Genomic DNA, 15,355 nt, shown 5'->3' with positions numbered 1-15,355 from the left:
GAATTATTTGGTTTGGCATGAAAATAGCTTGACCACTTTACTATTGTCCAATGTTTAGGAAGCTAAACTCAAACCCCAAACTGAAAGACTTTCTTAACCTGTGTCAAGTTAAGATGGTACGAACAAATGAAACAAAGTGAGTAGTATGGAGACGGGACAAGAGCGCGAAAAAAAGGAAAACAAATTAAACCTCTGTTAAGATGGTACGAACAAATTAAACCTCTGTTCACTTGTGTTTGCGTTTTTTGTTTTTTTTTGCATTTAAATTGAATCCTTGAAGTAATTTAATGAAATCTTAGAATCTACAGTTCAGTAAAAAAAAATTTAAAAATCTTTTACAATATATAACTGATTATCGTACGATGTGTACGTAATACGTTACAAAAGGAATTATATGATAAGGTTTACGAGTCTTGAATTTAGGATTCTAGAATAGTGATCTCAAGTTAACATACAAATGAGTGCACCACCTTAATCATTGTGTTCGCAAGAATGAGTGCACAACCTTAATCAGCAAATACATGCAAAAAAGAAAACAATCATGTTCATGAATTCAAATTTATGATCCTGAAACGTCAAAATATTCTATGTTAGTCATGCCGAACATGCTGAGTATTATTGATAACCATAAAGTTTTCGATGGACATCAAATTTTAGATACAACGAATTCTATCAATCAAATTCATGAAAATTAGTATGTACTAATCCACATGAAAAAAGATGAACTTTATGAACTCAAATTTCATGACCTCAAAATGCCAAAATTAAGTCATATCAAACATGGTGAGTAATGGTCAACAGGACGCTTTTGATGGACGCCAAACCTCAAAGACAAACAGTCCGTCAACCAAATTCATGAATTCAGGTTTCATGACCCCAGAACGCGAGAATAACTGACGTTAGTCATGTCAAACATGGCATATATTAGTCACCAAAATGTTTTCAATGGACACAATTTCAAAACAAACAAAATCCATCAATCAAATTCAGGAAATTCAATATTTACTAGCAAACACGAATATTGATCAAATTCATGAGTTGGGGTTTTATGATCCCGAAACGCCAAAATAAACGATGTTAGAAAAATAAAGAGAAATTATGTACGCAAACTGGGAAGGGTAGTGTGTGTAAGCAGAATTCTTCTCTACCTTGTGGAGATAGGAAAGCTATATCTGATAGACAACAGGCTCGAGGAAGGAAAACTAAAGAGAAACTATGAGCAAGAAAATTCACCATTACCTTTCACTTGGTATTTTGTGGATTCAACTCCATATCATAGCTCAACCAAAGATACAAAATTTTGTTCCTATGTTACATTAAGAAAAATATGAGTCACTTGCCACAAGTAATCCGTAAACATCTAAATTTTTGGAAGGCATCGCAAATTAAGAAACAAATTATATGAGGCAAAATGGGAAGGGACCAAAATTTTCATTTTATTAGACTGCGGCAAAAATGTTGTCAGCCCTTCGAGCTCAGATGATTGGTTGACTACATTGAAAACTATCTGCAGTCTGCTCCAACAGCTTCATGGATTGACTTGTAACCATCCTTTTCTAAGCAACGCGCGAGTTCAGCCTATAGATAGAGATAGTGTTGCAATACGTGAGCAGAATGTTCCTTAATCTACAAGCAAGTGTAGAAATAAAGAAAGCGGGCAGAATATGTTTTCATTTGCGGGTGAGAGCAGGAAAAAATGTAACTAGGTTTGTGGAAGATTAAGTAGCTCGCATCTTTAGCAGTAGTCAATCTCAAAAACGATTAAAATTGGAGTTGAATGTGCACTTTCCTTAGCAATCATTAAACTTCATGACGTAAAATCAAACACAATGCAAAATTTACAACCAGATTCGGTGAATACATTGGTATAAATTCTATAGGGATAAGAGATTATGTGTTATGCCAATTTCTAGGTTAAAACACCAGACAATATGCAATGTAATGTGATTGAAGTATCTGTCGAAGATACTCTAGAATGTGCACACGCACAGCAGTCTTCATGAGCTAATGAGACCTTAGTGAGGGAGTTCAGACTTTGGATTGATTTATATAATGCTTGATGTCATTCTAGTCTAATGAAATAGGGGACAGATTATCAGTCCTCCATGTGGTTGTATTTCAGTTCCGTGGAATTGTACACCCATGGTATATACCTAATATCTAGTGCTTGGTATAAAGAATAAACGGATTCACAAAGAAAAATTCTTAACCACATTTAGAGACTATTATTACCCATCCCAAGGGTATATCGTTACCCTTTCTTCCCTTATCCTTCTTATTCCACGGGCACCATTGCCCCTCATAGCTTTGCCCAGCAGAAAGAAAAATATAAAGGAAGTTTCCTTTTTCACACCCTGTACTAATCATTATTTTTTATCTATGAATAAATTTTTATATTCCCAAAGAAAATTTCACCCAAAAATATAAAAAGAGACAAACTAAAAGGAACAAAAAAGGTCCCAACTCAAAAATCAGCCCTAATCCCATAAACCAGATGCAAGAGAGGCTTTGAAATGCATGTCGGAATACCTTTATATCGGGGATAAGTGCAGGTCCTCCATATCCAAATGCTGTATAAAGCTGAACAAGAGTGGCACCAGCTCGAATTTTCTTGTAAGCATCCCCACCACTGCAAGAAATGCATATTTCAAGTATTTAAGTATTTAAGAGAGTATCTAACCAAAGATGCTATTACTTGTTACAATCATGGATGAGGGAGTGGAGTACCTGCTAATACCTCCACAGCCAATCAAAGGAATCCTTCCCTGTTAGAACAAACATATTGAGGAAATCTGTTGCATCAAATAAAGAACAACGAAAGATATTCTTTTTGTCCTTACAAAATGAAAATGTTAGGCAGTAGTGAATCACAATCACACGCTGAGGACACGAGTATAGCAAGAGACATAAGTGGACAGAACTATATGCAGAATGTTTCATCTCAAATTATCAGCAAAAGCATTATTTGAGGTTAAAATTTGAGCAGTGGAAAACTGAGAAAAATATAAAAATACAATATATCATAACTGAATAGAACAATAAAAGCTTGAAGCTGTACTCCACAGATAACAACTTCATGTGGTCAAAGTTAAAGGTATCCATGTTAAGAAATAACAGGAAAAATTACAAGAGGAAATTGAAAGCTTAATATTTTAGAGAAGAACATTGACATGGATATAATGAGATACAGAAATAAGACACAGGAAGGACCAAAAGGAGCCAGCCCACTTGTTCCTGTCCAATTCAATAACTAGCAATGTGCACATATTCCTGATACAATGGGATAATGTACATACCTTAGTCAGAATGTACATCTCCTTCAGTATATTTGTTGACATATTAAATAGTGGCTTCCCACTCAAGCCACCAGTCTCTTGAGCCACAGGGTTTTGACTTACGGAATCTGGTCTTTGGATTGTAGTATTTGATATAATCTACAAGCATCAAGCATAAGTGTTGGTATTTGTTATTAAAAAATAAAACATTTTTGCAGAACATGGTGGTAAAACATGAAACAAGGAAGAAACCTCGCCACCATATCTGTGTCACTGCATTTCATTTCTGTTTTCTTTTATTTTGGGGGGGGGGGGGGGGATGGGAAACTTAAATTAGAAACAATGTGAATGGCACATTTAAGTCTTGGCAGTTTCTTTAATTTATTCAGACATAATTCTGCTATTCTAGTTGTTACAGAAGTGACTGCCATTTTGACGTTTAACTGCATAACTGCCATGTACCGTAAATATACAAGGTTTAGAAAAGTTGTTTGCAGACACACTCGAAACTTTCAATTCTCTAGATTTCAAGATTGTTGAAAGTACAATGTTACGTCCAACGTTGATTTAAAGATAAGGAAACATGAGAGCACATTGCAAGCTCCAAGAATGACTCCATAATCAATGGTATGATGGCAGTCTTGGGATCATCCGGACCTCCAAGTAATTAAGCAAATCATGTGACAAATGACAGGATTTTGTTCAAACCGAAAACAAAACCATCAATATATAAAACTAGAAAAAGGCAGTGACCAAGAAGGAGAATGAGGAAGAGGAGGGAATGTCAGATTCCTTTGAAGAAATACTTTGGATATAATTTGAATCTTCTGAGTGGGAACAATTTGACCAGCAGGATACAATTTGAAGCTTTAGAGTCTTTAGATAGAGAAAATAAATTGACCAAAATTAGGTCTGTTCAGAAAAGTTTATGCCCTGAAAGCTTGGACTTTTGGTGGATAAAGTAGATAACCACAAAACTTGACTACGTTTCAAATATAGGCCAACAAGTGAAAAGTAATATCAGCCTATAGGCTACCAAAACTATACCTTCCAAGAGAGATAAAGAGAGGCATTAGCACCGTAATCATACCATAAGAAAACTGAACCAAAGCAGCCCATCCATGAGATAACCAATTTTCTTATACAATGAAATTGAAAAACCGAAGTTACCCCAAATTTCTAAAATTTCACAGAGCAATTTAATAGAGTCAATAAAAGCTGGGTAAAGTTAGCCATAAAGGCACAGCACAGGAAAATCATGTATTTCTTTTAAAGCCACAAAAGTAGGGTGCTGCCAATTTGGCAGATATGATGCATTCATCCATATAACAAACCATGGTTTTCAAATTTGAGCTGCTCAGCTTTTGATAATTATTTGAGGATAAGTTACAGTGAATCAATGATCCCCCAACATGGAATAAAATCATAAATAAACTTGTGGTCAATATAGGTACAATGTCACAAACCAAATTATTATTCTTTCTGGATAGGTATAGTCAGAAACCAATTAGATATTGTCATCAAGAATCTCCCAACACCAAAGAGCTTGAAATCCAACACTAAAGGGGCTTACTAACTTGTTAAAAAACGCAAGAAGGAATACTAAAAGATTTTTCTTTCAAACTGTACCAGTCCGTCCACACGAAGAGCAAGAGCCACCTACAATGGTACAAAGAAAACAAACCATAAGAATAAATCAACAACTACTATTCCTCAATCCCAACCTAGTTTACATATGAGTAAAAATGCTTCCATACCGCTGCAATATCTTCAAGATCTTGTTTGGACAAATCTGGAGCAATTTTCACAAGTAAAGGAGGAGGTCCTTCCTCACCCCATTGCATTTCATCACGAGCTGCCTGAACCTAAATAAAGGTACTGAAAGGACTTAATCTAATACTTGGTGATATGGTCTCAAATATTACCAGAGGTAAACTAGAACAATGAAACAGAAAAGCATCAGGAAAAAACCTTCTTCACAAGATCCTTCAGCTGCTTTCTTCCCTGAAGCTGGCGTAGTCCTGGAGTATTTGGGGATGAGATATTAATTACCTAAAGAAGTAAAGGAGACTATGAATCAGTCTTATGAGCAATACTAGAGAGGCATCTCCGGAAGCTGGTAAGAATGTCTCCTTTCATCAAGAGAACCAACTTGGAGAAAATTTACCCAATTGTTCTCAGACATAAAAAACAATTGCTATATTTTGTTTTCGCTTCTATCAAATGATGAAATGGAATGTGACATTGCCAGAAACACCACATGTAAAATATAAGAAAATAAAACAGACACCGAAGAGCTTATGAAATCTTTAGTCTGTAATTCTTTCTTGGAGTGTGTGTGTGTGGTGGGGGTGTCTTTTTACACCTTCCTATATTTGGTGAATTAGTCTAAAGGTGTTCAACAAAGGAAAAAGTGTCCTGCTCCTTCAGGCTGCAACATGGCAATCTAATACATAATTTTTTTCATTCAAGCAGATAATTAAACAAAAAACAAATTTATACACATTTGTAGAAACTAGATCACAAAAGAAAACAAGTCTACACACACACACATAAAACAAAAAGGAATACCAAACAGGTGTAACCAAAGAGCATGCAAATATCCAATCAAAAGAAACATTTAGTTTCAGACATCTACCAAGTAGTCAGCATACTGAGATAATGTATGAACTCCTTGCACATAATCTGCTGCAGCATCTTCACTTGTCTTGTTCTTTCCAAGGTTAACACCAAGAATACCAGGACCAGCTTTCCCTCCATGCTTGACTTCATCTCCTGCTGGAGATGAAGTACTAGATGTTTCCAACTTTCTCTTACCATGCTGAGCACCCAACCGTTTGGCAACTGCAACGATTCCTTCACTATTGAAGCCACACCTATTGATTATAGCACTGCCACCAATAAAAACGATTCTTACTTTAACAACTTCCACAATCAAGCATTTTGATCTTCTTTTTTTATTTTTGATAATAGAAATGAACTTAACTGAGAAAACCAAAAGAAAAATGAAAACAGTTCAAAATCAGAAAACATGACAGATGTTGATGGTGAGTTGGTGACATAATCTGATTAGACATACATGCTTACCCTTCATTTGGCAACCTAAATATACGTGGTTTTGGGTTGCCTTCCTGTGGAATGGGAGTTACTGAGCCAACCTCAACAAAACCAAAACCTAATCCAAGCAAGCCTTCAACGGCCTCGGCATTCTTGTCAAAACCAGCAGCAAGACCAACAGGATTTGAGAACCTTCTTCCCCATACATCAAGGCCCAATATGGGAAGATCAGGCCTCTTCTCTCTTGGAACCCATCCTCGGGCTGCAGCAGAGACTGCCAGTCTGTGAGCAACCTCTGGATCCAGAAATGCAAAGAATGGATTTACAAGCTTTGTTGCTGAGAATAGCCAGCCACTGCACGTATTTTGGAATGTAAATGTTATTTTTCACCCAAACCTTGTAATAAACAACAGTAGATACAGTTCAGCCAAAGAGAAAGAGGGAGAACAGAGTTCGATCTACTTAAATAAGCCAACAAGATGAAGAAGATTGTCAACATATTCTAACAAATCAAACTGCAAATACAAATATGCCTATGTGTATGATGATCAGAAATCTTTTGTACCTATAACATCCAAGCAACTCAAACCAACAAACTCATTTAAGCACACCAATATCCTTGTACTATTCTGCCGTTGGTAGCCATCAGAAAGCATAGGCAACCAACCAATTTCCTCTAATTAAGGAAACATCATTCTCAATTTCAAACCCCAAAGAAATAAATATTCACTGCTGATTACTTTGGAAATGTAATGCATTCTGAGCCTTCAAAAGGAGAACGAAGAGCAGAGCATGGAACACAGCTCCTTTGGCACTTATGTGGGTGCTGTGAAAAAGAACAACAAAAGAGATTTTGAAAAATCGGAAAGTGAATTTATACAGTTGAGGCCAGTCTTCTCATTTTGTCAATTTTCAGGGGTGACGCATAATTGCAGTAGAGAACCATATAATGCAGGTTCTCTATCGTTTGTGTACCACTTGTGTACAAGGTGTTCACCCACATCAATAAATTCATTACATAATTACTAAATAAATAAACACTCACAACTGAGCAATTTTATCACAGCGGAACCACATTTAAGGCAGCATCCCCTGTGAAACAACACACATATATTCTCATAAAATCAGTTCTAAGCCAACACACGTATGAAGCACCAACTAGCATCATTTTCTCTTTCCATCTCATGAGCAATTAAGGGAAGCATTTTTTATGAATTTTATAGGTCGTTCCAACTTGCTTGGGAGTTGGGACTGAGGCGTAGTTGTCGTTTTTGTTTATAGGTTGCTCCAACTCTTACAATGAACAGACTGAGAGATGGCTTCTCTGTATGAGATCGGAGAACAAGATATAGACCAGATCCCTCAACATTTGCTGAACCGTTCACATCTAACGTATACTAGGAGTGTTTCTTCCTGTGAAACAATGTATAACTCATCTAATACCCCTGCCACACCCCTCTAGAAAAGCAAAAAGTTAAGAAGTCTTACCCCCCCCCCCCAAAAAAAAAATAAAAAAAAATGCTGGCAGCTTTACTATCTCTCTCCATTCCTGAGGAACACATTATTGAGTTCATAAGACAAAAATTATCTCTAAGTCCAACCCTACTACTCTTGGGCTTGGTTGAGTCTCATATCTAGATAAGCTAAAGTCCAAAGAAGAACAGTAAGCTTCATGCATCCCCCCAAAAATCGTAATCCATATCGGAAGAATGTCTTAGAATAAAAAGTTGCAGGTACACTAAGATGTCAATGCACCATTTTCTTTCTCTTCTTGTGCGTACCTCTGTGCGTATATTCAATCAATGTGCCCAAAAAAAGAATTACACTGCATTTCCATTTAATTTCCTTTGTTTGGTTCACTACAGAATTCATGAAAAGAATCTATACAGTATCTGTGCTTTTATTTGTTTCTCAACTACTCTACAGCCAATGCTGTAAAAGTACATATCTCAAAGATTTAAATTCAGTACCAGAAGGTGGCCTCATCAACTGTACTTGCATAAGCTCCCCCAGCTATAAGTAGACCAATTGTGGCTCCTGTAAGCAACCTTCCCTGCAGTTTTAACCAAGATGCTGAAGTGAAATACAAGAAGCATGCAGAAGAAACTACTAACCCTTGTAAAAGCATAAGTAAATTAGAATACAGCTCCTGAATTCATAGGCGATTATCATATGCCACCTTCTAAAACTCAGGCCATCTGTATTAAAATTGGGGAAACTCCGGATGGAACTTCCAATATTCTCAAGAAGTGTAAAAGTTTTTTTAATAAATGAGTTACTTCATTTACTCGGCATGGTTAAGATAATCAAATGCATTGATAATTTCATGAGAATGCTTCCCGAAAGAAAAAAAAAGGAAATAATAAGACACGCTCAAAATGATTCAATATCCCCAACTTGAATTGATAAAAAGAGAAATTGAATACTTCTTCATGTCCCATTTCAATGTCATTGGAAGTTACCTCTGTTTCTTAACTGCATGATTTATCTTAGTGAGTCCAAAATCTTGTGTCAAAATCCTACCTTTTTTCATGATATGTTACTTGAAATCCAACCATATTCCAATCAAATACAATCTTTGGCCCTTTGTATCACTCCATTTCAAGCATAAAGCTTCTCTATAGAACTTTTTTTCATAACTACGGTGCCGAGACAGCTTGCACACACATCGACTAATTCCACAGGGTACCTGCTACCTCGTGCCAATACCCGGATACTCTATCCTATACTTCTCAACAAGAAAATTCCTCTATTATTAAAAAACTACTCTAAGAAAATAAAAATTCTCTATAGAACTTCTTTTTTATAATTATGGTATCCGAGGCAATTGCACGCACCTTGGACTAATTCCACCGGGTACCTGCTACCTCATACCAATACAGGTGCCAAGTAACTCTATCCTACCCTTCTCAGCAAGAAAAGTAATTAAACTAGTACTCTAAATACAAAATTATAAAACCAAATAGAAAAAAGATAAGAAAGAAAGTACCTTTTTTGAAGAATGAGGAACCTTAGGTGGTGGGGTTGGAGTTGGAGGAACATTAGCTGAAGAAGTGCAATAATATCTAGGAGGAACAGAGTTTGGTTTTATTAGCTTACGATACAAGCTTTCTCTAATCAATGCAAATCCAACCCTTTGTTTCATTTTCTTTAAGAAATCGAAAAAATTAAATCTTTGATAATCAAACAAAAACACCTTCAAACTTTACAACTCTAAATGCTCAAAACTTTCAAGAAGATTTGTAATGATACAGCCAACTGATGATACTATGATTCAAATGACTCAAAAGGGTATCTGGAGTAGCAGAGTATGAGTGAAAATGGGTGTGTATGAGTTGGGGTTTGGGGGTGGGGGGGTGTAAAGCTTTGTTCTTGGAAAGGAAGATGAGAGGTTTTAGCACAGATGAAAGGGGTAAGAGAAAAACCCTTTTATTAGGCGTTGATATATATGCCTTTTTGGAAAAGTTATCAAAAAAATTTATGCTTTAATTTCTTTTTTACTTTTATTTAACAATAAAAAATTGTTGTATTTTACTTCTCAAATTAATAGTTTAAATATGATAGGTAAATTTTTGTATTTTTTTTCAGTTTGATAGTATTAGAATTTGTGTGACTTAGGGTTGGGATTCAAGCCAGATACAGATAATAATGTTTGTATTATAATAGTAGATTGTTTACATTATATTTTTTAGGGTGTGGTCTTTTTTCAAATCTTGTGTGAACGTAAAATATTTTGTTAGTTTTTTTTTAAAAAAAAATTGTGTGATGCACAAATAATATTTACATGAATTAATTTATATTAAATTATGATCTTCTTGTTTGAACATTTTAAATGTGATTGATTTAATAAAATTTCAATTGTTATATCGTTACTCTGTCCTATATTTATCCAAAAGAAAGAAAAATTGAAATTAAACTGAACGAACAAACCGTATGATTATCGAATAACTATTTGCAGAATTTTCAAAATATCGAATTCAAGTTGCTTATTTTTATCAAACTTATTCATTCCTCCTTTTCCTTAATAAAAGAAATGATATTCTCGTTTTCGTCACAAATTAAAAGACGAAAAATAAAGGATTTTATGATTTTTTCTTATCGTGCTCAAGTTAGTTTGCACACACCTCGATTAATTTTACGAAATACGTTTAACCTTCTAATTTTTATGATTTTTTTTTGTATTTACATGCACCTTAATTAATTTTACAAAATACATGTAGCCTATTTACTTCTTTTATCCACTTATAAATAGGTCATATTTTTCTTCTTCTGTTTGATTTTCTTGTTTTTTCTTGCTTTACTAGTCTCATTCGTTTTACAAAGATAGCTTGTGAAACATCTTCTTTGAACATTAGACAAAGAAACTACAGTTTCATAGGTGAGTGTTCTCCTTAAAGATTCATATTAAGGAATCCCCAAAAAAGGAAAGAAACATTCATTCTTTAATGGACTAAAAAGAAAATACGTCCCCCAAGATAAGGAATTTCATGGCACAAGAAATGCAGAGACATATTTGACAATGCTAGCTGGCAATACAGGAGATAATTGTCAAAAGCTTACACAACCAACTCTGCAACTGGAGTATTTCTCTACATATTGCCATGAAAGTATCTTCAAGATCACTTTTATAACAACAATATTCAAAATCTAGACAATAAGCTGGTGAAGGTAGTAGTATAGGTATCCGGTAGAATAGTCAAGGTACGGTCAAGCTGATCCAGACATCACCGTCATCAAAACAAAAACTGTTGCTGAATAGCAGGTTGATATATTAGAAGCATCAAATGTTGTAGATGTTTGCTGCCAAAATATTAGAATGTATGTTTCCTCCATCACTAAATAGCTGCTGATAAATAGGAAGCTCTATATGACTGACCCCTGGCTCAGAAAAAAGACCTACCAGCACATCATTGCCTGGATGAAAGAGCAAAAGAAAATTAAGCTTCAGATTTGCAGAGATGCCAAAGAATCATATAGTAAGTGCATCTCATTGATCTAGTCGTTATCTTTAGAGCAATGCTCTCACAATGTACCAATATAAACTATCATGTTAATGACATCCAAGATAAAGAGTGGTAAGAGGACTCTGGGGAAACCTGGTCCATGATTGAGAACGTAAAAAATAATGGATCAAGAATTCAAGAAGATACTACAAAGAGTGAATCACAGACATCTCTATTAAATGTGTCCCACACAAACTGTATTCAGATGTTGAAAGGACTTGTATTGAGGGGATGCTAGATCTGCAGGAGACAAGTCATGTTTTGGGATTTGGTGGTCAATTGCAACAAGCTAATAACATGGGATTTGTGAAGTACATCCAATCAGGGATATGCAGCAATAATTCCAACGAGACTTTCGTCCATAATTTCAGCCACAAGAACCAAACAGAACCTTTTTCTTATGAAAGTAATTTTGTATTGATGTTGTGAGGAAAACCCTATATGCAAGAGGTATATACCAAAAAGTAGAGTGTCAATAATATGGTTCTCAATCAAAAACACCTCTATGCCCACAGGAACTTCCTGGATGCTCCATATTTAAGCAAAAATAAAAGAGACCCCAGTTATACAAAGTCATATTCCTCCACTAAAAAAGCTCTCATGTTTCTTTCCTTGCAAAAAGTATCCACATGAGTGATAGTGGCGCAACGTCCCATGCTTTTCTTTTCCTCCTACTCTTATATGCCCAACTGTGCATAAATCTTTTCACTATTTCGGGCATTCCATAGTATCCCAAACAAAAGATTGTAGATTTAGTCAATGTCAAAAGAACATTCCGAGAGACGACAGAAGTAACCATCTAAGTTTTTCGGATTCCAGCCTTCTACTATTTTCTTTCTCAAGTACTAGATACTCCAAATACTAACAAGTATCAGTAAGTCAGGACAAGATGGTAAAGGGTAAAACTTACCTATAGTTGGTTAAGGCTTCATGATGCACAACTAAAAATCTAACTAATCCCCAGAAAAGGGCGAGTTTAAAGAATAGCAAAGACATAAGAAAATGAAATACTTCTTCTATAACCAATACATTTATAAAGCTTAGAGAAAAAGGTGAAAATAAGATGCATACCATTGGATAATGGAGCCAAAAAGGAAATGCTGCATGATAGGAACCTTCTGCAGAACTTCAATCTTGTACATCTTAAGTAAGCCACTGTTTACCTTGTTCCAATTGGGTACACCACTAATGTCATCTAACATGGGAGAGTGTTCTGCAAACACTCCCTTCTTCACCTTCATTATGAATACAATACATGAGAGGTAAAGATATTCATTTACAAAGTTCTCCAAGATATCTTTGTTATGAATAGATTTTGGTTTCATGTACTTGTGATCAATCAACTGAGATGACCCAAATATAAAAGGTAAGAAGTGGTAGTCATCTAGTCCCCAAACCCCATGGGACCCAGCAGGCTCTAGGCAATAGGTTACTTGCAACTTCCTCATCAAATCCAAGTACTTGACAAAAACCTTTGACACCAGAGCTTGATAGTCCTCTTCCTTCACAACTCCTAATCTTGCTAAACAATACAACCATGCTGCAAAATTTGTCTCATGTCCAGTACCTATACAACAGAAGTGATTAGTTCTAGGAATTAATATTAATTTGTTCTAGGAAAGGCCATTTATTGTATGCCAGCAATCCTGTGCACTAAAAGGTTCTAAAGGGATAGGAAAAACCGTATAAAATAGTTCTATATCATAATCCAGCAAAATAAGAACTCAAATCAAAGGAGTAGAAAATTCCTTTAAGTAGATTGAAAAGGACAGCCATTTTCATGTAACTTTGGATATCATTGGTATATCAAGAAAAGGAATCAGATGGTGAAGATAGGCTACTATGTTCTCCATCAAGACTCTATGTAAATCAGCACAACAAGAAAACAAAATTTTCATGTTCAATCACCTAAACATAAGCACAAAATGCAAATGTGCCTATGAACAGGACAGACCCACTATTTTTTTCTAGATGGGGAAAAGCTTTAGAAATGGTTTATTGTATACCCTCTAACATGATTAAAACTTGTTAAAGTATTTGTCGATGCATCTTTACATCCCCACCAACACTATCTCACAGGAAAATGAGGAGAACACTGCGAAATGATTGCTAAGGGAAGACACATCAACGATTCAACTATGTGGGATTTCACAGCCGTCCTACCTTGGTACGAGTAAGGTCTGCGTACACTTTACCCTCCCCAGACCCCACGATGTGGGATTTCACTGGATTGTTGTTGTTGTTGTTGTTGTATTATGACTCTTTTAATAAACTACATTATGCATTATGATTGATATAGAACACATCTTCTGTTTCTTATGAAGTAGATTTATTAACCTGGTTGAACTCCCGTATACAGGATTGTTACATTACACATCATTATAAATCCCACAAGAAAAAAGGTGTGACAGAGCATAGGCTGAGATGAATGTATCATATATTACTAAACAATAACACTTTATCAATAATCTAACATTAAAGCACATCTTAGTATTAATTACATTTCCTCTTATTAGCACACAACTGAACTCATTTCTCTACTCTAGAACAGTAATAGTACAACTAAACCATAAACAAGTACTCATTCTCCAATTGTTTGAGAAGAAAAGTTTCCGCAACTCTGATTACTCTAAGAAAAACAACAAAAACTCCAAGAATTTAACGTCAGTTAGTCGCACATAGTTAACACTACATATGTGAGCTTCTCCAGAGGATTTTCATAGTGGAGCTCAACTAATTCGGGATTGAGGACATAAACCAATCAAAATTCAAAAAAGCATACCATAATCAATTCTGCTGGAGTTCCCAAAGCTATCAGTAAAGTAAGGAACAAGCTCAAGAGTAGCCGACTGGAGATCCGGAGGCAGAAACTGAAGCAAAAATGACTCAGCATCACAACTCATACGTTCATGCCACGTCCGATACGCCAAATTCCCGAATCGAGAGGACTGTGGGGCTAAAGGGATCTCATCAACGTAGACACTTAGGGTTTCAAGCACGGAAACAATGGCTAACACTACAGGCGACTCATGACAAGGATCTGAGAGCTTATGGGAACGAATGGACTCCGATAGTAAAACGACGAAACCGAGGAAATTTTGGCAAGTGGGTGAGGATTGAAACTGAACGATGTCGTTTTGGGTGTGGATTTTCTTCACCGGAGTTTGGAATTGGTAAGGAGCAGTTAACGGAAAGACTCTCTGTGATTGAGGAACTGGTGTTCGCATGATGATTTCTCTGTTATTGGCTGGTGGAAGGTTGATGGCTGGAGCACGGATGGGGATGTAGTTGGGGTTAGGATCAGGAGGCGGTGATGGGAACGCGGTGGGTCCACCGCAGTTGACGCAGGTTCCTCCGCCGGCGCCGTCGTCGTGGTGGTGGTGGAAGGCGGTGGACGGTGGTGGGTTGTGATGAGGTTCCATTTCTGTACAAATTCTAAATTATGCAGAAAGAGGAAGAATGAAGAGAAAGGTAAAGGTCGAGAGGCCTTTTTTGTTTTATATTCTATGAAAAAATAAATACTTCCCAATTTATGCAACATATTTAAAATTTCAAAAGTTTATCAAATTTTTAAATATATAAATTTTATTTTAAAAATTTAAAGCTTTTATATTCAAATTCATATTGAATTTAAAAATTTAAATCTCAAAATTTTAACCGTGTAACACATACGTTGTGTTTGGAAATACGATTTATTATTTCAAATACGAAATTCTCAAAAAATCTTAATCTGAAATTTCAAATCTTATTTTCATTTTTTTAAAATGTAAAACTTGACCTATCAATTTATATTTGTAAAAGAAAAAAGCATCCATCATCCCTTTTAATTTTTGAAAAAAAAAAACTCATGCTCGATGTAAAGCAATTGTTCATACCGAATGAAATAATTATATTAAAAAATAACTAATTACTATTATTGTTAACTAATGAATCTTTATCAACGCAGATGAATTAGTGTTTGCTCATTTGATAGTTTCACAACTTGAAAATTTTCATGTTTATGAAAAAAATACAATTTAA

At 35.4% G+C, this 15,355-nt stretch overlaps 2 protein-coding genes across 3 annotated transcripts; both read right to left on the bottom strand.

The window, feature by feature from the left end:
• Positions 1–417: 417 nt before the first annotated feature.
• Positions 418–9,760, bottom strand: LOC129887960 (dihydroorotate dehydrogenase (quinone), mitochondrial). 2 transcript variants are annotated; one of them, XR_008766519.1, is made up of 12 exons: positions 9,322–9,725; positions 8,303–8,385; positions 6,363–6,686; positions 5,914–6,166; positions 5,247–5,327; positions 5,033–5,140; positions 4,905–4,934; positions 3,297–3,434; positions 2,728–2,765; positions 2,530–2,629; positions 1,240–1,578; positions 418–505 (listed from the first exon to the last, which is right to left on the bottom strand). XR_008766519.1 is itself a non-coding variant. In XM_055963217.1 (11 exons), exons 1-11 carry the CDS (start codon positions 9,475–9,477, stop codon positions 1,504–1,506), a joined length of 1,386 nt encoding a protein of 461 aa, XP_055819192.1. In that variant the 5' UTR covers positions 9,478–9,760; the 3' UTR covers positions 1,215–1,503. The 2 variants fall into 2 exon arrangements, 1 of the variants encoding a protein (XP_055819192.1); XM_055963217.1 differs by lacking the exon at positions 418–505 and having other exon boundaries at positions 1,215–1,578; positions 9,322–9,760.
• Positions 9,761–10,842: 1,082 nt separating this feature from the next.
• Positions 10,843–14,841, bottom strand: LOC129887959 (uncharacterized). Its single transcript, XM_055963216.1, has 3 exons — positions 14,118–14,841; positions 12,407–12,902; positions 10,843–11,246 (listed from the first exon to the last, which is right to left on the bottom strand). The coding sequence occupies exons 1-3, from the start codon at positions 14,755–14,757 to the stop codon at positions 11,240–11,242; spliced, it is 1,143 nt and encodes a 380-aa protein (XP_055819191.1). The 5' UTR covers positions 14,758–14,841; the 3' UTR covers positions 10,843–11,239.
• Between the last annotated feature and the right edge of the window lie 514 nt (positions 14,842–15,355).

The sequence above is a fragment of the Solanum dulcamara genome, chromosome 4, assembly GCF_947179165.1.
Source record: "Solanum dulcamara chromosome 4, daSolDulc1.2, whole genome shotgun sequence".
Lineage (NCBI taxonomy): Eukaryota > Viridiplantae > Streptophyta > Magnoliopsida > Solanales > Solanaceae > Solanum > Solanum dulcamara.
This window is presented reverse-complemented; position numbering and strand designations above follow the sequence as displayed.